Source organism: Moschus berezovskii, chromosome 22 (genome assembly GCF_049115385.1).
Source record: "Moschus berezovskii isolate FMDL1 chromosome 22, NW_MosBer_1.0, whole genome shotgun sequence".
NCBI classification, from domain to species: Eukaryota; Metazoa; Chordata; class Mammalia; order Artiodactyla; family Moschidae; genus Moschus; species Moschus berezovskii.
The window spans coordinates 48187814-48206066 of NC_142481.1; the positions used below are offsets into that span (position 1 = coordinate 48187814).

The 18253-nt window shown below is 35.9% G+C and overlaps 1 protein-coding gene across 2 annotated transcripts in view; it reads left to right on the forward strand.

The window, feature by feature from the left end:
- ITFG1 (integrin alpha FG-GAP repeat containing 1) overlaps window positions 1-18253 on the forward strand; it is a 308578-nt gene that overhangs the window by 228256 nt on the left and 62069 nt on the right. For both annotated transcript variants that reach the window (XM_055412847.2, XM_088830526.1), the window contains exon 13: window positions 14242-14285. In XM_055412847.2, the coding sequence (XP_055268822.1) occupies window positions 14242-14285 (44 nt within the window). The remainder of the gene's footprint in view (window positions 1-14241; window positions 14286-18253) is intronic.

An 18253-nucleotide genomic window follows, 5' to 3' on the forward strand; every position in this document is an offset into this window, starting at 1 on the left:
AGTGAAAGCTTTATACTTGAAAAATCTTTAAGTATACAAAGACATAATGTATAGTGAGGTTTAGCATGAAATGTTAAGGTCCTGAGCATTGTCATTTTAAAGAAAACTTACAGATTGTACATCCCATTGGTCATGTTTTAAGCTAATTTAATAACCAATAATGCACATAGCTCATTAAACATTTTAATTGCAGTTTTTCATTTAACTTTGTGACTAAGCTGTCTTCTTAAATTTCATTACTCTTTTTTAAACAACTTTGGTTTTTAAAGTCTAGGGGTATTAGAAATTACTTTTTAGAACAGTTTATTTAAAGGGGTATTATAAAATGCTATAATAAATCTCTTTAGACCTTTATGATGTGGTTATAAATACTAATAAATTATGAAAGTTGATGAAATTGTTAAAAATCCTTAAACTAGACTGTGGATCAACCAGGGTCACCTAGTTAGTAGGAAAACATTTATTGACAACTTAAAATGAGAAATACCATGTTGAAGTTTGACAGGAAACAACAATTTTCTATAAAGCAATTATCCTTCAATTAAAAAATAAATAAATTTTAAGAAAAGAAAAAAAAATGAGATACTTCAAAACTAAATAATTAAAAGCAAGTTCTTGATATCAAGAAGCTCACAGTAGCCAAAAACAACGCACAAATAATAGGAGGCTGAAATTATATACCAGTATCTGTCCTGTTGGGGCTTTGAAGTTGGCTCAGTGGTGAAGAATCTGCTTGCCAATACAAGAGACATGTGTTTGATCCCTGGGTCAGGAAGATTCCCTGGAGATGGAAATGGCAACCCACTCCAGTATTCTTGCCTGGGAAATCACATGGGCAGAGAAGCCTGGCGGGCTTCAGTCCATGGGGTTGCAAAATTTTAAGAATACAACTTACTAACTTGTTCAGTCTCTCAGTCAAATAAACTGTCAATAAGAATTGATTAAATTATGTTGTATCCATACTGTTGTTGTTCAGTTGCTAAGTCCTGTCTGACTCTGCAGTCCCATGGACTGCAGCACGCCAGGCTTCCCTGTCTCTCACGATCTCCCAAAGCTTGCTCAAACTCCTGTCCATTGAGTCAGTGATGCATTCCAACCATCTCGTCCTCTGTCATCCCTTTCTCTTGCCTTCACTCTTTCCCAGTATCAGGGTCTTTTCATTAAGTAAACAACAACAACAACAAAAGCTATGCTGTTAAATTTCCCTTTCCCGTAGTGGGCCCTTTTATGTGTTTTAGCTGTTCCGTTTTTGTTGCTTACGAAAAATGTTTTACTGTACTTATGTGTGCTCAGACACTCATCCATGTCAAACTCTTTGCGACCCCATACCTGATGCAAAGAATTGACTCATTTGAAAAGACCCTGATGCTCAGGAAGATTGAAGGTGGGAGGAGAAGAGGGCAACAGAGGATGAGATGGTTGGATGGCATCACCGACTCAATGGACATGAGTTTGAGTAAACTCTGGGATTTGGTGATGGACAGGGAAGCCTAGCGTGCTGTAGTCCACAGGGTCGCAAAGAGTCAGACACGACTGATCAACTGAACTGAAACGATCAGCCCCCAGGCGCCTTTGCCTGTGGGATTCTCCTGCAAAAATACTGGAGTAGAGGGCCATTTTCTCCTCCAGGGAATCTTCCTAACCTGCCATTTCCTCCTCCAGCGGATCTTCCTGACCCAAGGATCAAAACTGTATCTCTTACTTCTCCTGCATTGGTAGACAGATTCTTTACCACTGTTGCCACCTGGGAAGGCCTTTATTATACTTATAGCCATATGTTTTAAACAAAAAATTTAACTGTCCCACTTCTAGGAATTGAACTTTTACTATAATAATAACTTCTATCTTGGAACATTTAGGAGTTGTTTGTTTTATTTTGTTTTTTTCCTAACTAAAGCACAAATGATGGAATTTTTATTTTGATGTCACTGAGTAAATTATATTCTTGCACTGATTTAATTCACTATTGGTACTTTTTACTTGTTCCTCAGCTTGACATTTGGAGTCTTAAAATAGTGATTTCAGAGTGACATTTATAAAAACATTTCCTTTTGATTATGTAAGAGAATTTTAAGGCATTATTCTTTTTTTATTTGTAAATTTTTGGTATTCATTTTGCTTTTTCATTATAAAAATAAGGCAGCCTATTCAATGGCAAGCCACTCCAGTACTCTTGCCTGGAAAATCCCATGGACGGGGGAGCCTGGTAGGCTGCAGTCCATGGGGTCGCTACGAGTCAGACATGACTGAGCGACTTCACTTTCACTTTTCATTTTCACACATTGGAGAAGGAAATGGCAACCCACTCCAGTGTTCTTGCCTGGAGAATCCCAGGGACGGGGGAGCCTGGTGGGCTTCCGTCTATGGGGTCACACAGAGTCGGACACGACTGAAGTGACTTAGCATTGTAAAAACATTTGGAAAGTCTGGAAAAGCATTAATATTTTTTAAAAGCTGTGATCTTTACCACTTATTAGATACAACTACTCTGAACACTCAGCATTCTGCTAGTTTCTAAAGTTTCAAAAGTAGCTGCAGCAATGAAAGCTAATGCTTTTAAATCCTGGAATCCATAATGATAGAATCTATAATTAATTTTATTTTTTTGAGCATTTTTTCTTTTATTTTTGCTTTCTCTTTTATGGTTTTAAGTATAGTTGATGAACAATATATGTAATTTTAAAGTGTACAATATAGTCATTCACAATTTTACAAGTTACACTTTATTTATAGTTATTATGAAATACTGGCTGTGTTTTCTATTTTACACAATATATCCTTGTAGTTTATTTTTTTTAAGACTTTATTATTTTAAAAGACAACAATAGTAGCTAATATTTATTGTTTATCATGTACCAGGTCCTCTGTGTATTTTGCATGTGTTATCTCATACCTATACATGATAATTTTTAATGATAATATATATGAAGTATAACTTTTCAAAATATTATAATCTTACATATTTTGTAAGGAGAAAGTATAAAATTTAGCTTACAAAACAAGAAGTTATACTTCTGGTTCTTTTCTTCATTTCTGACTTTAGAGAGCATATGTCATCCATGATCCAGCCTCATTCATTCAGACTCTACCCGTTCAAGGCTCCCACTTTTCTAGATAATTTTCTTGTATGTGAGCAAACTTATACAAAGAACCTCTTAAAACCAAACCACTTCCCTCTGTGCCCAGTCAAAGTGTTAAACACCCAAAGCAAGATAGATCCCATTTGGAATCATAGGATTTGGAAGCTTTTATAAACCTTATAAATTATTTTAAAACAAGGAAAGGTAAATTGATTTGCATTGGCTCACATAGCAAGAGATGGCCCCACTTAATGGAATATCCTATACTGCATGATTAGAAAGCCTAAAAAGAGCTGAACTTCAGGTTTTTAGCCAGTGTTAGTATCAGGGATTTGTATTTGGGATTTGTTCTTGGTGAGCACTAATGACCTATATAGATTTTAGTATGATTAATCTGATATGTACTGAAACTGACAACAACAAAAATCCTGTTAATAACAGAAGATGAACTACTAACACATATATAAAATGTATGCTATATTATGTTTCTCAGCAACATTTGATTCAGTTCTTTCTTTCTTTTTGAAGAAATTACATCTAATTATGTTTGAACATTAAAGCTATGTTTAAACTGTACTGTGAACCTGTCACATTAATATACTGACAAAGATGAGAAGAGAAATGAAAATAAAATTTTTCCTTTTATAGCCTATATATTTGAAGAAACCTAATGCTTTTCAGACTTTTTAAAAATTTTATTAGTTCAAGGGAGAAAGATAGTAAGATGTATGTATGTGACTACCTGTGTCCTTTTTTTCTAATGGTAAAACTAAAGGAGTGTCTGTCACAGAGGGATTTAGAGATAAAGCCAAAGCTAAGTAAAATTTCAGTGTTCTATAGCATTCCTTAACAAAAGCAGTATAACAGCTGAAAGTAGCCAAAGACATTTTTTTTTCTGCCTTACATCAAACATACATAGTAAGTGCAGCCCAGAAATGATACAGTCCAAATATGCCTTTCCTGCTGCAGTACCTATATAGATGTCACTGGAAAAAAGGTCAGGTTATTTTATAATGAAATAATAATTTCAGGCTAAGAACAAGTTAACCTTTATTTGGGAGTTCTGCATTCCTAATTAAACAGTTATCAATATTATCAACAATATTAAACAGTAAACATTCTTAATTAAATAATAACATTAATTAAACCCAAGGGTTAGTATTATTCCTTCATGTGTCTTTAGTTGCAAAACCCAAGGAAATGCATATTCTATCTGTATTATGTAGACAACTCTTTTTATGAGACATATATGTATACAGACACACCTCAGAGATACGCGGGTACTTGGTTACAGATGACTGCAATAAGTGAGTATCACAATAATGTGAGTTAACAAGCTTTTTGGTTTCCCAGTACCTATGAAAATTATGTTTATATTACACTTTAGTCTATTAACTGTTCAATATCATTATGTCTTAAAAAATTATAATTGTAATTTAAAAATATTTTACTGCTAAAATATGCTAAGCATCATTTGAACTTTCAGCAAGTCATAGTAATAACATCAAAGATCGGTGACCACAGATCATTGTAACAAATGATAAAGTTTGAAATATTGTGAGAATTACCAAAATGTGACAGAGACACAAAGTGAGCAAATGCTGATAGAACAATGGTGCTGACAGATTTGCTTGACACACGGTTGCCACAGATCATCAATTTATTAAAAAAAAAAACAATATCTGAGAAGTGTAATAATGCAAAGCTCAGTAAAACAAGATACCCCTATATAATATATATATGTTTGATATGTATATTTATGATACATTTAAATCTTCTCATTATGATCCTATTACACACTACAATGTGAAACTTCAAATTTAATAGAGGAAGTCTTGTTAAGAATAGATACAGGAACTCAATTTTTATCTTGCTATATATAAAATGAAAGAGACTCATGTAATTTTGAATAAATACTGTCAACTATGCTAAACAAAACACAGACATTTTATCTTGTACAGAAAATAATTCAGTGGTTCATTGATTTCCCATCTTATATAAATATAGGATAATGTGTTTTTTAAATGAGTTAGTGTTTAGTGACCACATGGTCTTTCAAAAGAGTGTCATTCCCTTTCTGACCTTGAGTAATGTACTGGCCCAAGCTTCGGTTTCTGCTCCTGAAGAAAAAAGGGCGGGAGGAGGAGGGTAATTAGACTTACTTCACAGCCTTGCTGTGAGGATTAAGGAAGAGCATATATGAAACTTCAGCATATGAACTTTGGGGGTGGGGTGGTACAAACATTCAATCCATGACAGTGGATTATAATAAGTTGGTAACAGTATCTGGATAGTTGGGTTAAAGTGATTTTTATTTTCTCCTTCCTCCTCTATATTTTTAAATTTTTTTCTCGAATACCATGTGTTGTTATAGAAAAGTATTCACAAATATATATAGTAAGTGAATGGTAGAGTAGTGGTTGCTTTGGGCCAGGGGTGGGAATGGGGCATGATGGCTAAAAGGTACAGGGTTTCTTTATTGTGATGAAAACTGATTGTGTTGATGATTGCACAATTCTAGGAATTTACTAAAAACCATTGAATAGGACCCTTTGAACGGGTGAATGCTCTGGTGTGTGAATTATATCTCAGTAAATTTGCTACAAAAATGAATGTATGAAGGGAGTTTTGGAAGTACTGTAGATCTGTTTATTAGCACTTACAGTCACTATATCCAGTATCTTCTCCCACAATTGCACATTATTGTCTTCACTTTGACTGCTACTTAGTTTTTCTCAGTGAGGATCTATCCATTTATATAGCAAGCATCTACTGCTGTCAACTTGGAAAAGGAAGATGTACTCACATAAAATAGCTAAAGGACAGTGAAAAGAACTTTATACTCAAATGTTGAATGGAACTATATGTATATAAGATTATTAAGATCAAAGTCTTCTGTGAAGATGACAGTTGAGAACCTAGATCCTTGAAAGATGGTTAAGGTTTGGAAAAACCAAAATGAGTAGTGGTATATAACATTTTAGGAAGGAGAGGCCATGATCGTAGTAATAAAGAATGAGCTGATAGAAAGAAGTAGAAACTAACTCACCTCCATATACTGTGTTGAAGATTAATAAGAGAATATTGATAGTATCATTGATAAATGGGCACCTATAGCAAAGAAAAGATTTTGTCAGTGACCCAATAACTACAGAGACTTACTGAATTAATCAAGATTCTCCAGAAAAACAACATCAATAGAATACAGAGAAAAAGAGAGAAAGATTTATCGTAAGGAATTAATTCATAAAGTTATGGAAGATGGCACGTCCAAAATCTGCAGAGCCAATGTCCCACTTTGAGTCACAAGGCTAGCAGGCAGCTGTAGAACCAGGAAGAATGGTGTCCAGTTCATCAGGCAGGAAAAGGTGATGTTCTAGTTTGAAGACCCATCAGGCAGGAGGCTTCTTCCTCAGGAGAGGTCAGTCTTTTGTTCTATTCACCTGGGTGAATGAGGCCCACACATTATGAAAAACAATCCGCTTTACCCAGTTTACTGATTAAATGTTAATCTTATCTGAAAACACCCTCACAGACACACCTAGAGTAATATTTGATCAAGTGCCCGGACACCTCATCACCCAGTCAAGTTGGCATATAAAATTACCTGTCACACTTACTATTTAAATTCTTCATCAAAAAAGTCTGTGATCAAGTGTGCAGAGACAGAAGATGAATTTTACAGCAATGTTCAGAAGAAAAAACTAGATGTTCATTAAAAAAATTGATGTTCTGACCTGAGGGCTTTGACGAGAGTAACCACCTAGGAATACAGACATCTAGGTGTGAGCTGACAAGACAGTGGAAATACAGTTGTAGCAGTGGGTGTTCAGGTGTATAGCTTGATAAGATTTTACACAGCTTTACATGGCTTCTCTTATAGCCACACTCCAGTCAAAATAAAATATTTCCAGTACCCAAGAAGGGCCCCTTCCTTATATTCCCTGCAAAAGTATAACCACTGTTCTGATCTCTGTCACCACAGTTTTTCCTTTTCTAGCTGTCATATAAATGTAATCATATAGTATATACTCTTTGTGTCTGACTTCTTTTATTTAATATTGTATCTGTGAAATTCATCCAACATATACATTTGTAAATGTAATCTTACTGAACATATCTGCCTTTTTTTTTTTTACCTTAGCAAGAGAGTATAAACCCCCTTTCATGTCAACATTTGTAGGTCTCTCATGCTTTAATAGCTCCATGTCAGTCCATAAAACTACAGATGTTCCATAATTTATTTAGCATTTTCACCCTTCGTGGACACATAGGTAGTTTCTAACTTTTCATATACATGAATTTGATGAGTTGAGAGCCTGTGTTTTTAGTGTTAATAGACAATACTAAATTACCTTTCCCAAAAATCACAGATATTTATATCCCACCAGCATAACACTGTCCAGTTTACCACATATTTATCTGAGCACTCTAAATTTTTATTTCACTAAGAAATTTGTTTTTTTAATAAATTTGTTTTTCACCATGCAAATGATGAAAAAAATACAGGAGTCTATAATAGTGAAAAGTAAGTCCCTTTTGCACCAGTGTTTCCCAGTGGTCCAATTCTTCCCCCACAAAGCAACCTCTTCTTTGTGTCTGTCCAAGATATTTTATGCACTTAAACAAGCACATGTGTTTATATGCTTTCATTTTACATAAATGGTAGTTCTAGACTTTGCTTTCTCCATTTAATGATGTATCTTAGAGATTATGCTTTAACAATATAATCTAGAGCTACATCATTATTTTAACTATCAACCAGTATCATGTAGTATGGATACTGTTCATGTTCATGGGTTCTCAGAAAATGGAGAAGAGGGCAGCAAAGGATGAGACAGGTAGCATCATGAACTCAGTGGACGTGAATTTGAGCCAACTCTGGGAGACGGTGAAGGACAGAGAAGCCTGGCGTGCTGCCGTCCACTGGGTTGCAAAGAGTCGGACATGACTTAGCAACTGAACAACAACAACGCTATGAATACAACATAATTTAATCAGTTCTTATTGATACCAGTTTATTTTCATTCTCCTGTTATTATAATTAATACCTGTAGAATAAATTCCTAAAAAATGGAACTACTAAGAAATAATATATGTACACTTTTAAAATAAACTCTGTTGAACTATACATGTAGAAAAGTGTACATAAGTACAGAGGTCTACACATTTTGACAAAGTAATTATACACATGTAAATACACCCAGATCAAGAAAAACATGATATCAGCAACCAGAAGCTTCCTCATGCCCACCCTTTCTGCTACTAGCCCAGTGCACCTAAACGTAACCAGTAATTTAATTTCTAACACCTTAGATTAATTCTGCCTGGTTTTGAATTTGTTAGTATTTTTTATTTTAACAGATGTCCCTTCATAAAAATTTGATGTTGACACTTCTATATAGGAGAATTCACATTTCCTAACACCTTCACCAACCCAAAAGATTATTAAACTTTTTGAGTTTTGCCAACTATAAAGTGAAAAGTGTTGTCTTATTTTGCATTCTTCTTATACTGAGTAAAGTTCTGCATCTTTTCATTTGTTCAAGACTCATTTGTAGTTTTATTTCTATAAATGGTTCTGTCCTTTTTCATTTCCTTATTGATTTATACCATAGTGTATATTAAATTAATCTTTTGTGATATATTTTGTAAATATTCTTCATAGTTTGTCATTTATCTTTGGTTTTGTTCTTCCTACAGACATTTTTATTGGTCTTTCATTTTTCCCTTTCTGTTAGGGTATAAAATTGATTTTTTTTTTTCCTGACTAGTGAGGCTGAGTATCTTTCATCCTGGTTTTTTTATTATTTGTACTTTCTCTTCTGGATATTGCTTCTCTATATCCTTTGTTTTTATAAGATTATCATCTTCTCATCCATAGCTAGAAGCTCTTTGTATGTTAGCGAGTATCTCTTTGCATTTTTTAAAAAAATTCACAGCCCCTTGTCATTTTTTAAATTTTATGGTATCTTTTATTTTGTAACAGCTTTCAATTCAGTTCAGTCGCTCAGTCCTGTCCAACTCTTTGCAACCCCATGAATTGCAGCACACCAGGCCTCCCTGTCCATCACCAGCTCCCGGAGTTCACTCAGACTCATGTCCATCGAGTCGGTTATGCCATCCAGCCATCTCATCCTCTGTCATCCCCTTCTCCTCCTGCCCCCAATCCCTCCCAGCATGAGGGTCTTTTCCATGAGTCAACTCTTCGCATGAGGTGGCCAAAGTATTGAAGTTTCAGCTTTAGCATCAGTCCTTCCAATGAACGCACAGGACTGAACTCCTTTAGGATGGACTGGTTGGACCTCCTTAGATGTAATTTACATACCATACCATTTGCCCATTTCAAGTATACAATTCAGTGGCTTTTAGCATATTTACAGAATTGCGCCAATATCACCACAAACATTTTCATCACCACAGAAGACGCCTATACCCTTTTTAAAAAAATTTTAATTTTATACTATAGTTGATTAACAATGTTGTGATACTTTCATGTGTACTGCAAACTGATTTAGTTATACATATACATGTATCTATTCTTTTTCAAATCATTTTCCCATTTAGGTTGTTATACAATATTGAACAGAGTTCCTGGTCTTAGACAGTAGGTACTAGTATAGCAGTATGTACATCTCAATTCCAAACTTTCTATCCCTACCCCCCCCCCCGACCCTGCTCTCCTGGTTCATTCTCTAAGTGTGTGAGTCTGTTTCTGTTTTGTAAATAAGTTCATTTGTACCAGTTCTTTTTTGACTCTGCATATAAGCAATATCATGTTTCTTTCTCTGACTTACTCCACTCAGTATAGCAAAAACTAAAAATAGAGCCACCATATGATCCTGAAACCCTGTACCCTTTAGCTGCCACCATCAATCCCCTAGCCCCAGCCCTCGGCAACCACTACTTTCTGTATTCATAGATTTATCTATCCTGGATATGTCATATGAATGAAGTCATATAATATGCGGTCTTTTGTGACTGACTTCTTTCACTTGCCATAATGTTTTTAAGATCCATCTGTGATGTAGCATGCATCAGAACTTTATTCCTTTTCATTGTCAAATGTCCACATGAATTGTCAAATATCTATATGAATATTCCACATTTTGTTTATCCATCAATTGATAGACGTTTGGATGATTTCTACTTTTTGGCTATTGTAAATAGTACTGTTGTGAACATTCATGTACAAGTTTTTGTGTGGAGATATATTTTAATTCCTCTTGATATATACCTAAGAATGGAATGGCTGGGTTAAATGGGAATTCTTTGTTCACCTTTTTAAGGAATTGCCATTTCCAAAGCAGCTGGACCATTTTGCATTCCCATAGAAATGTATGAGTATCCAGTTTCTCCACATCTTCACCCAAATTAGTGTTCTGACTTTTTGATCATACCATTCTAACGGGTATGAAGCCTGGCTTGCTGCAGTCCATAGGGTCGCAGAGAGTCAGATACAACGTGGCAACTGAACAACAACAGAAATGGGTATGAAACGGTATCTCATTTGTTATTTAGTTGCTAAGTCCTGTCCAACTCTTTGCGACCCCATAAGACTGTAGCCCAGTAAGCTCCCCTGTCCATGAGGTTTCCCAAGCAAGAATACTGGAGTGGGTTGCCATTTCCTTCTCCAGGGGATCTACCAGGGAATCAAACCCAGGTCTCCTGAATTGGCAGGTGAATTCTTTACCACTGAGACAGCAGGGAAGCCAGTATCTCATTATGGGTTTTTTTGTTTATAATCTTAACCTTTTAGTGTGTGTGGTTAAAAAAAAAAAAGTAACATAAAATTTACTATCTTAACCATTTTTAAGTGTTCGGTAGTGTTCAGTTCAGTTCAGTCGCTCAGTCGTGTCCGACTCTCCGCGACCCCTTGAATTACAGCACACCAGGCCTCCCTGTCCATCACCAACTCCCGGAGTACACTTAAACTCATGTCCACAGAGTTGGTGATGCCATCCAGCCATCTCATTCTCCATCGTCCCCTTCTCCTCCCGCCCCCAACCTTTCCCAGCATCAGAGTCTTTTCCAGTGAGTCAACTCGTCGCATGAGGTGGCCAAAGTATTGCAGTTTCAGCTTTAGCATCAGTCCCTCCAATGAAAATCCAGGATTGATCTCCTTTAGAATGGACTGGTTGGATCTCCTTGCGGTACAAGGGACTCTCAAGAGTCTTCTCCAACACCACAGTTCAAAAGCATCAATTCTTCGGCGATCAGCTTTCTTCACAGTCCAACTCTCACATCCGTACATGACCACGGGAAAAACCATTGCCTTGACTAGATGGACCTTGGTTGGCAAAGTAATGTCTCTGCTTTTAAATATACTATCAAGGTTGGTCATAACTTTCCTTCCAAGGAGCAAGCGTCTTTTAATTTCATGGCTGCAATCAGCATCTGCAGTGATTTTGGAGCCCCCCAAAATAAAGTCTGACACTGTTTCCACTGTTTTTCCATCTATTTCCCATGAAGTGATGGGACCAGATGCCATGATCTTTGTTTTCTGAATGTTGAGCTTCAAGCCAACCTTTTCACTCTCCTCTTTCAATTTCATCAAGAGGCTTTTGAGTTCCTCTTCACTTTCTGCCATAAGGGTAGTGTCATCTGCATATCGGTAGTGTTAAGTATATTCATATTGTTGTGAACCAGATTCCAGAACTTTTTCATCTTGTAAATTTGAAACTCTGCACCCATTTAACAGCTGTCCCCTTTCCCTCCCGCTGAACCCTGGTAACCACCATTTTACTTTGTTTCTCTGAATTTGACAAACTTAGATACCTCATGTAAGTGGTATCATACAGTATTTGTCTTTTTATGACTGGCTTGCTTAGCATAATGTCCTCAAAGTTCATCCATGTTATAACATGTGACAGGATTTCTTCCCTTTTTAAAGTTGAATAATATTCCTTCTGAGTGTATACCAAGTTTTGTTTGTTCATTCACTATCTCCAGAGTGTGCTCAGATTCATTTATCAGATCATTTATTTGGGTCATTTCTACCTTGTGGATATTGTGAATTGTGTACCTTTCATTGTGATTTTGCTATGCATTTCCCTGATCACTAATGATGCTAAGCCTCTTTTCATGAGCTTTTTGTATCTCTATATCATCTTTGGAGAAATTCCTATTCAGATCCTTTGCCCATTTTTTAACTGTGTTGGCTTTTTATTACTGAAGCATACGAGTTCTTTATATTAGTTATGTCTTTGCCCAGTGTAATTTTCATGTTATGAATCAAAGCCTAACTTTATTTTCCTCCAAGTAGCCAACTAACCAGTACCATTTACTGAATAATCCATCTTTTACCTTTTTTAACAAGCATTAACTGAGCAAATACCTTTGGCTAGGCCCTAAAAACATGATAAAAATATGCAGAACTTTCATACTGGTACAAAGACAGACTTGTGAGTAAATAATGTACTCTTTAGCAAGATAATGTTTTAATGAAGGTTTAGGAAAATCATTTCAGGACAAGTGAAAAATAAGTACTAATGTCTGCCTAGAGTTGAGCCCATGGCTGATTCATGTCAATGTATGGCAAAAACCACTACAGTATTGTAATTAACCTCCAATTAAAATAAATAAATTAATTTTAAAAAAGGAGAGGGAGAAGTAAGGTTATGGAGTGTTTAAGAATAAGAGAGTGAGAACTAAGCACTGTGCTGGGGTAAGGAACTTAAACATTAAAAACTGATTTGGAGGTATAAAATTTACACTGTTTCCTCAGGTCATATTTAATGTAAATGTTCTGTAGTAAATTAACAGGTGTTTTCATTTGTGATGAAATATTTCATGTTCATTTCTTAATGCCTTTGCATTTTATACACCCTTCCCAAGTATAAGATTTTTGTTAGAATGATTATCATTTCACATTTGTGGAATACAAATAAATATAAAGAAACATTTTCCTATGGATATATTTAAACTAGCCAGTAATCACAATTATTATTCATATAATTCATTACTGAATGGTATTATCAGTTATTTTCCTTTAATTTATAACATATAGAATATTTAATAGCACATAAAGTGTGCCTTCTTACAAATAAATTAGTTTGCATGATGTGTTAGTAGTATAGTTATGTTTCAAAGCTTATATTAGTTATAGAAAGAATATTCAGATATCCTTTGTGGTGATTGTTCAGTCACTCAGCTATGTCCAACTCTTTGTGACCCCATGGAAATAAGCAAGTTGACAATATATACAGCTTTGACATACTCCTTTCCCAATTTTGAACCAGTCCATTGTTTCTAACTGTTGCTTCTTGACCTGAGTACAGGTTTCTCGGGAGGCAGGTAAGGTGGTCTGGTATTCCCATCTCTTGAAGAATTTTCCACAGTTTGTTGTCATCCACACAGTCAAAGGCTTTAGTGTAGTCAGTGAAGCAGATGTTGTTCTGCAATTCCCTTGCTTTTTCTGTGATCCAGTGGATGTTGGCAATTTGATCTCTGGTTCCTCTGCCTTTTCTGAATCTAGTTCGTCTTGTACATCTGTAAGTTCTCAGTTCACATACCTGTCTTGAAGGATTTTGAGCATTACCATGCTAGCATGTGAAATAAGCACAATTGTGTGGTAGTTTGAGCATTCTTTGGCATTGCCCTTCTTTGGGATTGGAATAAAAACTGACCTTTTTCAGTCCTGTGGCCACTGCTGAGTTTTCCAAATTTGCTGGCATATATAGTTATGTTTTCCGTAAAATTTATCAAGGGTGCCTAAATTCTTTGACCCAGAAAATTTGAATAGATAAATGGTAACAGTCTAGTTTGAGATACGAAGTATTAAATGTTCTATTTGTTTTTTCCAGTATAACTTTTAATTGGTTTGTACTTCTCTGTCAGATTCTAAGTCATCCTTGGAATGTAGGTAACCAGCTGGGAAATAGGACCAACAGGTATATTATATATCCATAATTAATTATATCACCTATATATTTCAAAAAATGGCATCAGCTTGACTGCTTAATAAAGGCTTTTGAAATAACTGGCATAAAGTGAACAACAGAAATTTAATTTACTCAGATCTAAAGAAACTGGGTTGATTTTTACTTGTGATCATGAATCAGTAGGGCATATTAATAGATTTTAGGGGGAAATTAGAGCTTACTTTAAATATAAGCTTACGTTATAACAGTAATAATAAGTTTTTTAAATTTTTCCACAGTTCTTAGTGGTCTCTGTTCTAATGACTGTCCTCGTAAGATAACAGTAAGTAACCTTAATTCTTAGTTGTAAATATTTCTGTTAAAGTTGTCTGCATGATAGATACACACAAAATAGTTGTTATAAGTTAAATCAAATTGATGTTACTTTTAGAAGTGATTAAAATGTCCTTCATTGCTCAAGTAAAGTTTACTAGGAATAAAGTTCCTTTCCTAAAAAGTTTCTCACCTCAAGGTTTATTTCCTTAATGAATCTTCTCTGATACACTTGGAAAAATGACCACAGCTCCCATCATTTCTGGATATCCTGCTGCCATTTCACATGTGTAATACTTGGTCACACTTTATCTGTTCATATTTAATGCATTTCTCAGACTATAATCCCCTGAGGTCAAGATCCATGCCATCTTTGAATACCTCACTCGTAGCACAGGGTCAAGCATATAGTAGATAAGTAATGAATTTTTGGTATAATCTTAATATTGACTTGCTGTCTAGTAGAATGTTTCCATGAAATAAAATGTGAAAATAATAAACTGTCAATTCATTTAAATTGTAATAAGAATACTACATTTTATTTAAAAGCATGAGCGTATTCACATGTGTGTATGTGTGTGTGTGTGTTGGTATATTCTTGTTTGAGTCCTTGTAGTAGTAACCATTGTTACAAAAGGAATTATCCTGAATTTAAAGATGAGGAAACTTGAGGCTCCGAGAAATAAACTATCCAAAGTCATAGAGCCATTAAGTAGTGTAACTAAAACGCAGAACTAGGTATTCTGATTATAGCCTGATATTTTTAACACAACTTTAAAGCATTGTTTCATCAACGTCCTGTGTATGGTTGGGAAACGTCCTATATTTAAAACATTTGGAATCCCTGACCCAGAGATTTGCATGCAAAGATTTAATCTAGACTCTTCTTGAGAGCAAGACCTCTGGAATAATGAAGACTGTCAGAAGTTGGTCTGTGAGCTGTGAAGCAAAGATGGTTTTTCAAAGATGGCCCAGATTGAAGCAAAAGGGCCATGCCTTTGTATTCTGCTTCAGTCAGACATTGCATGCAGGCAGTCCCCAGGAAGGGGTTATAATTTGTATAAGCCAGCTCCCTTTGGCTGAGAACAATTTTTAGGTTAAGAACTCAGCTGTGAGCTATCCTCAGCCAATACTTGAAACAGCTCAGGGAGTATTGTCTCACTCCTAAAGGGGAGGTCTGTCACCACAACCACTGTGAGTACCACGTGAGTACCTGGTCAGACATATCTGCTTTCATATCAAAAATGTGGACATACTGAAGGGGAGGTCTGAGGAGGAGAGATGCAGAGGCTACATGGAAATTCTTTGTACTTTCCACTTAATTTTGCTGTGAATCTGAAACTCTAATAAAAATAATGTCTTTTTTCTTTTTAATTAAGTGCAAGTCTGACTGACTGGAGGCCAAAGATTAACTTGGTTATTCAAGAATTGTCTACCCAGTTTGTGAAACATTCAGACCCTTTGTTCCTCTTCTTTCCTCTGATTGACTTTATTCCCATCATGTGACTCTTTCATTACCCTTGTCAAGCAAAGTTCTAGCAGAAAAATTTAATAGAAAAGGCCGTTTACTTAAGGCAGGTTATATTTCTGAGATCACTAGTGCTTGCATTCTCCATATCTTAAATTTACATCATATGGAGAAGAGAGTCATTGAGAAAGTCACGTAAGTCAAGTGCAGCATGCAGAGCTGCTCTTACAATGGTTGTCTCAGCAGTCCAGCACCTTTGGGCTTTTCTGCAGGTGATATACCTGCCTCCCATTCACTCATTCATTATTTGAAGTTCAGATCCTATTGAACTGCCCTTCACATCTATCATTTTCCTTCCCCACTGATATCATAGATCACAATTTTGTGGCAAACTAAAAGAAACAAATACACACTATACTACCCCCGTTCCGTTCCGTTGCTCAGTCGTGTCCGACTCTTTGCAACCCCGTGGACTGTAGCCTACCAGGCTTCTCCGTCCATGGGATTCTCCAGGCAAGAATACTGGAGTGGGTTACCGTTTCCTTCTCCAATACTACCCCAGTTTTACATATATCAAATGTATGCCCACTTGTGAAATTATTTATTTCATGATAAAGTGGGCCTTCTTCATATTGCTTTGATATAAGATCCACTTGATCATAGTAGAAAATGTTATGTTAGATATGACCCAGTATGAGACTAAGAGGAAAAGGTGCATACCATATGATATTCTTGCCACCTGAGTTAAATTATGGACTGAATAAATACTGTTCTGCTGCCTATATATTCCCACCTGCTACAGGCAACCTGTCTGATATATATAGAGAGAAAAGAATATTTACGTCAGCAATTAGTCTCATCCAAATTTCTTTATATCCAGATTCCTTCATTTTCATTCAACTTTAACGACTCACTCCCGTGTCCATGTGATAGACCTTGCACTTTGTTTGCTTTGTGTTCAGTCGCTCAGTCACGTCTAACTCTTTGCGACCCTGTGGACTGTAGCCCACCTGGCTCCTGTGTCCATGGGATTTTCCCAGCAAGAATACTGGAGTGGGTTGCCATTTCCTCCTCTAGGGGACCTTCCCAACCCAAGGATCAAACCTGTGGCTGCCTGTTTCTCCTGACTTGCAGGTGGATTCTTTACCGCTGTTAATGATAGACCTTATCTACCAGAAATGTTTTACTTTTGAAATCTCAGTGGCATCCATCAACTCTAATCCAAAGTTATTTTTTTCAGTCCTCTCACTCTTATTATAACTATACCTATTCAATTTTAAATCTGTTAGTTTCTTGACCTGTATCAACTTGTTTTCTGTACCTCCCTCCTTATTTAGCTACCATATATCAACCATCACTTTTGCCACTATGTTTAACTCCCATAAAGCACTATGCTTTTACTCTACCTGCCTGGCAAAGTTACACCCCTGGGCTAATCCAACTGTCTCTCTTGTTCACTCCCAGCTCTCGGCTATTAGGCATTTCTAAGGAAAAATATACAGCCCTGAATGTTGTCACCGCCACTGATTCACTGTCGTGAACCTCAAATGAGTATTTCTAACTGTATCATAGTGTTACATGGATTTCTGGACACCTTTTCTTAGGGTACTTTCAGGATTTTCTCTTTGTCTTTGATTATCTACTGATTTGAGTGTGATATGTATAGATATAGGTTTTTAGGTATTTTTCCTGTTTGGTATTCTCTAAACTTCCTGAATCTGTGGTTTGGTGTCTGTCACTAATTTTGGAAAATTCTTATATTATTTCCTCACATATTTCTTCTGTTCTTTTTTCCCTTTTCCTTTTGATAGTCCCACAATACATATGTTATACCTTTGATAATTGTCCCACAGTTCTTAGATAGTCTGTTCCAAATTTTCATGAGTTTTTCTCTTTGCAATTCAGTTTTGGAAGTTTCTATTGATACATCTTCAGGCTTACTGATCCTTTCCTCATCTGTATCCAGTCTACTGATGAGCTCATCAAATGCATTTTTCATTTCTATTGCAGTATTTTTTATTTCTACCATTTCCTTTAGATTCTTTCTTGGCATTTCCATCTCTCTGCCTGTATTAACAATATTTTATTGTATATTGTCTATTTTTTTCCATTAGAGGTGTTATCATATTAATCAGTTATTTTAATTTCTGGTCTGATAATTCCAGCATCCCTGCCATATCTGAGTCTGGTTCTGATGCTTGCTTTGTCTACTCACACATTGTTTTCTGCCTTTTAGCATGCTTTAAAATTTTTGTTGAGAGCCAGACATGAGGTATTGGGTGGAAGGAACTGTGGTAGATAAGCCTTCATGATGAGGATTTATGTTTATCTGCTAGGAGTTAAGACTGTGTTACTGTCTGCGGTAGCTGTACTGTCAAGAGACAGAAGTTTCCTCTAGCATCTTTGTTTTTGTCTGTATTGTCTGTGTCACCCTACAGACTTCCCTTAAATGGGTGAGACGTCTTCAGATCTTTTAACTGTAATCTCATTATTAGGAACCCAATTGATGT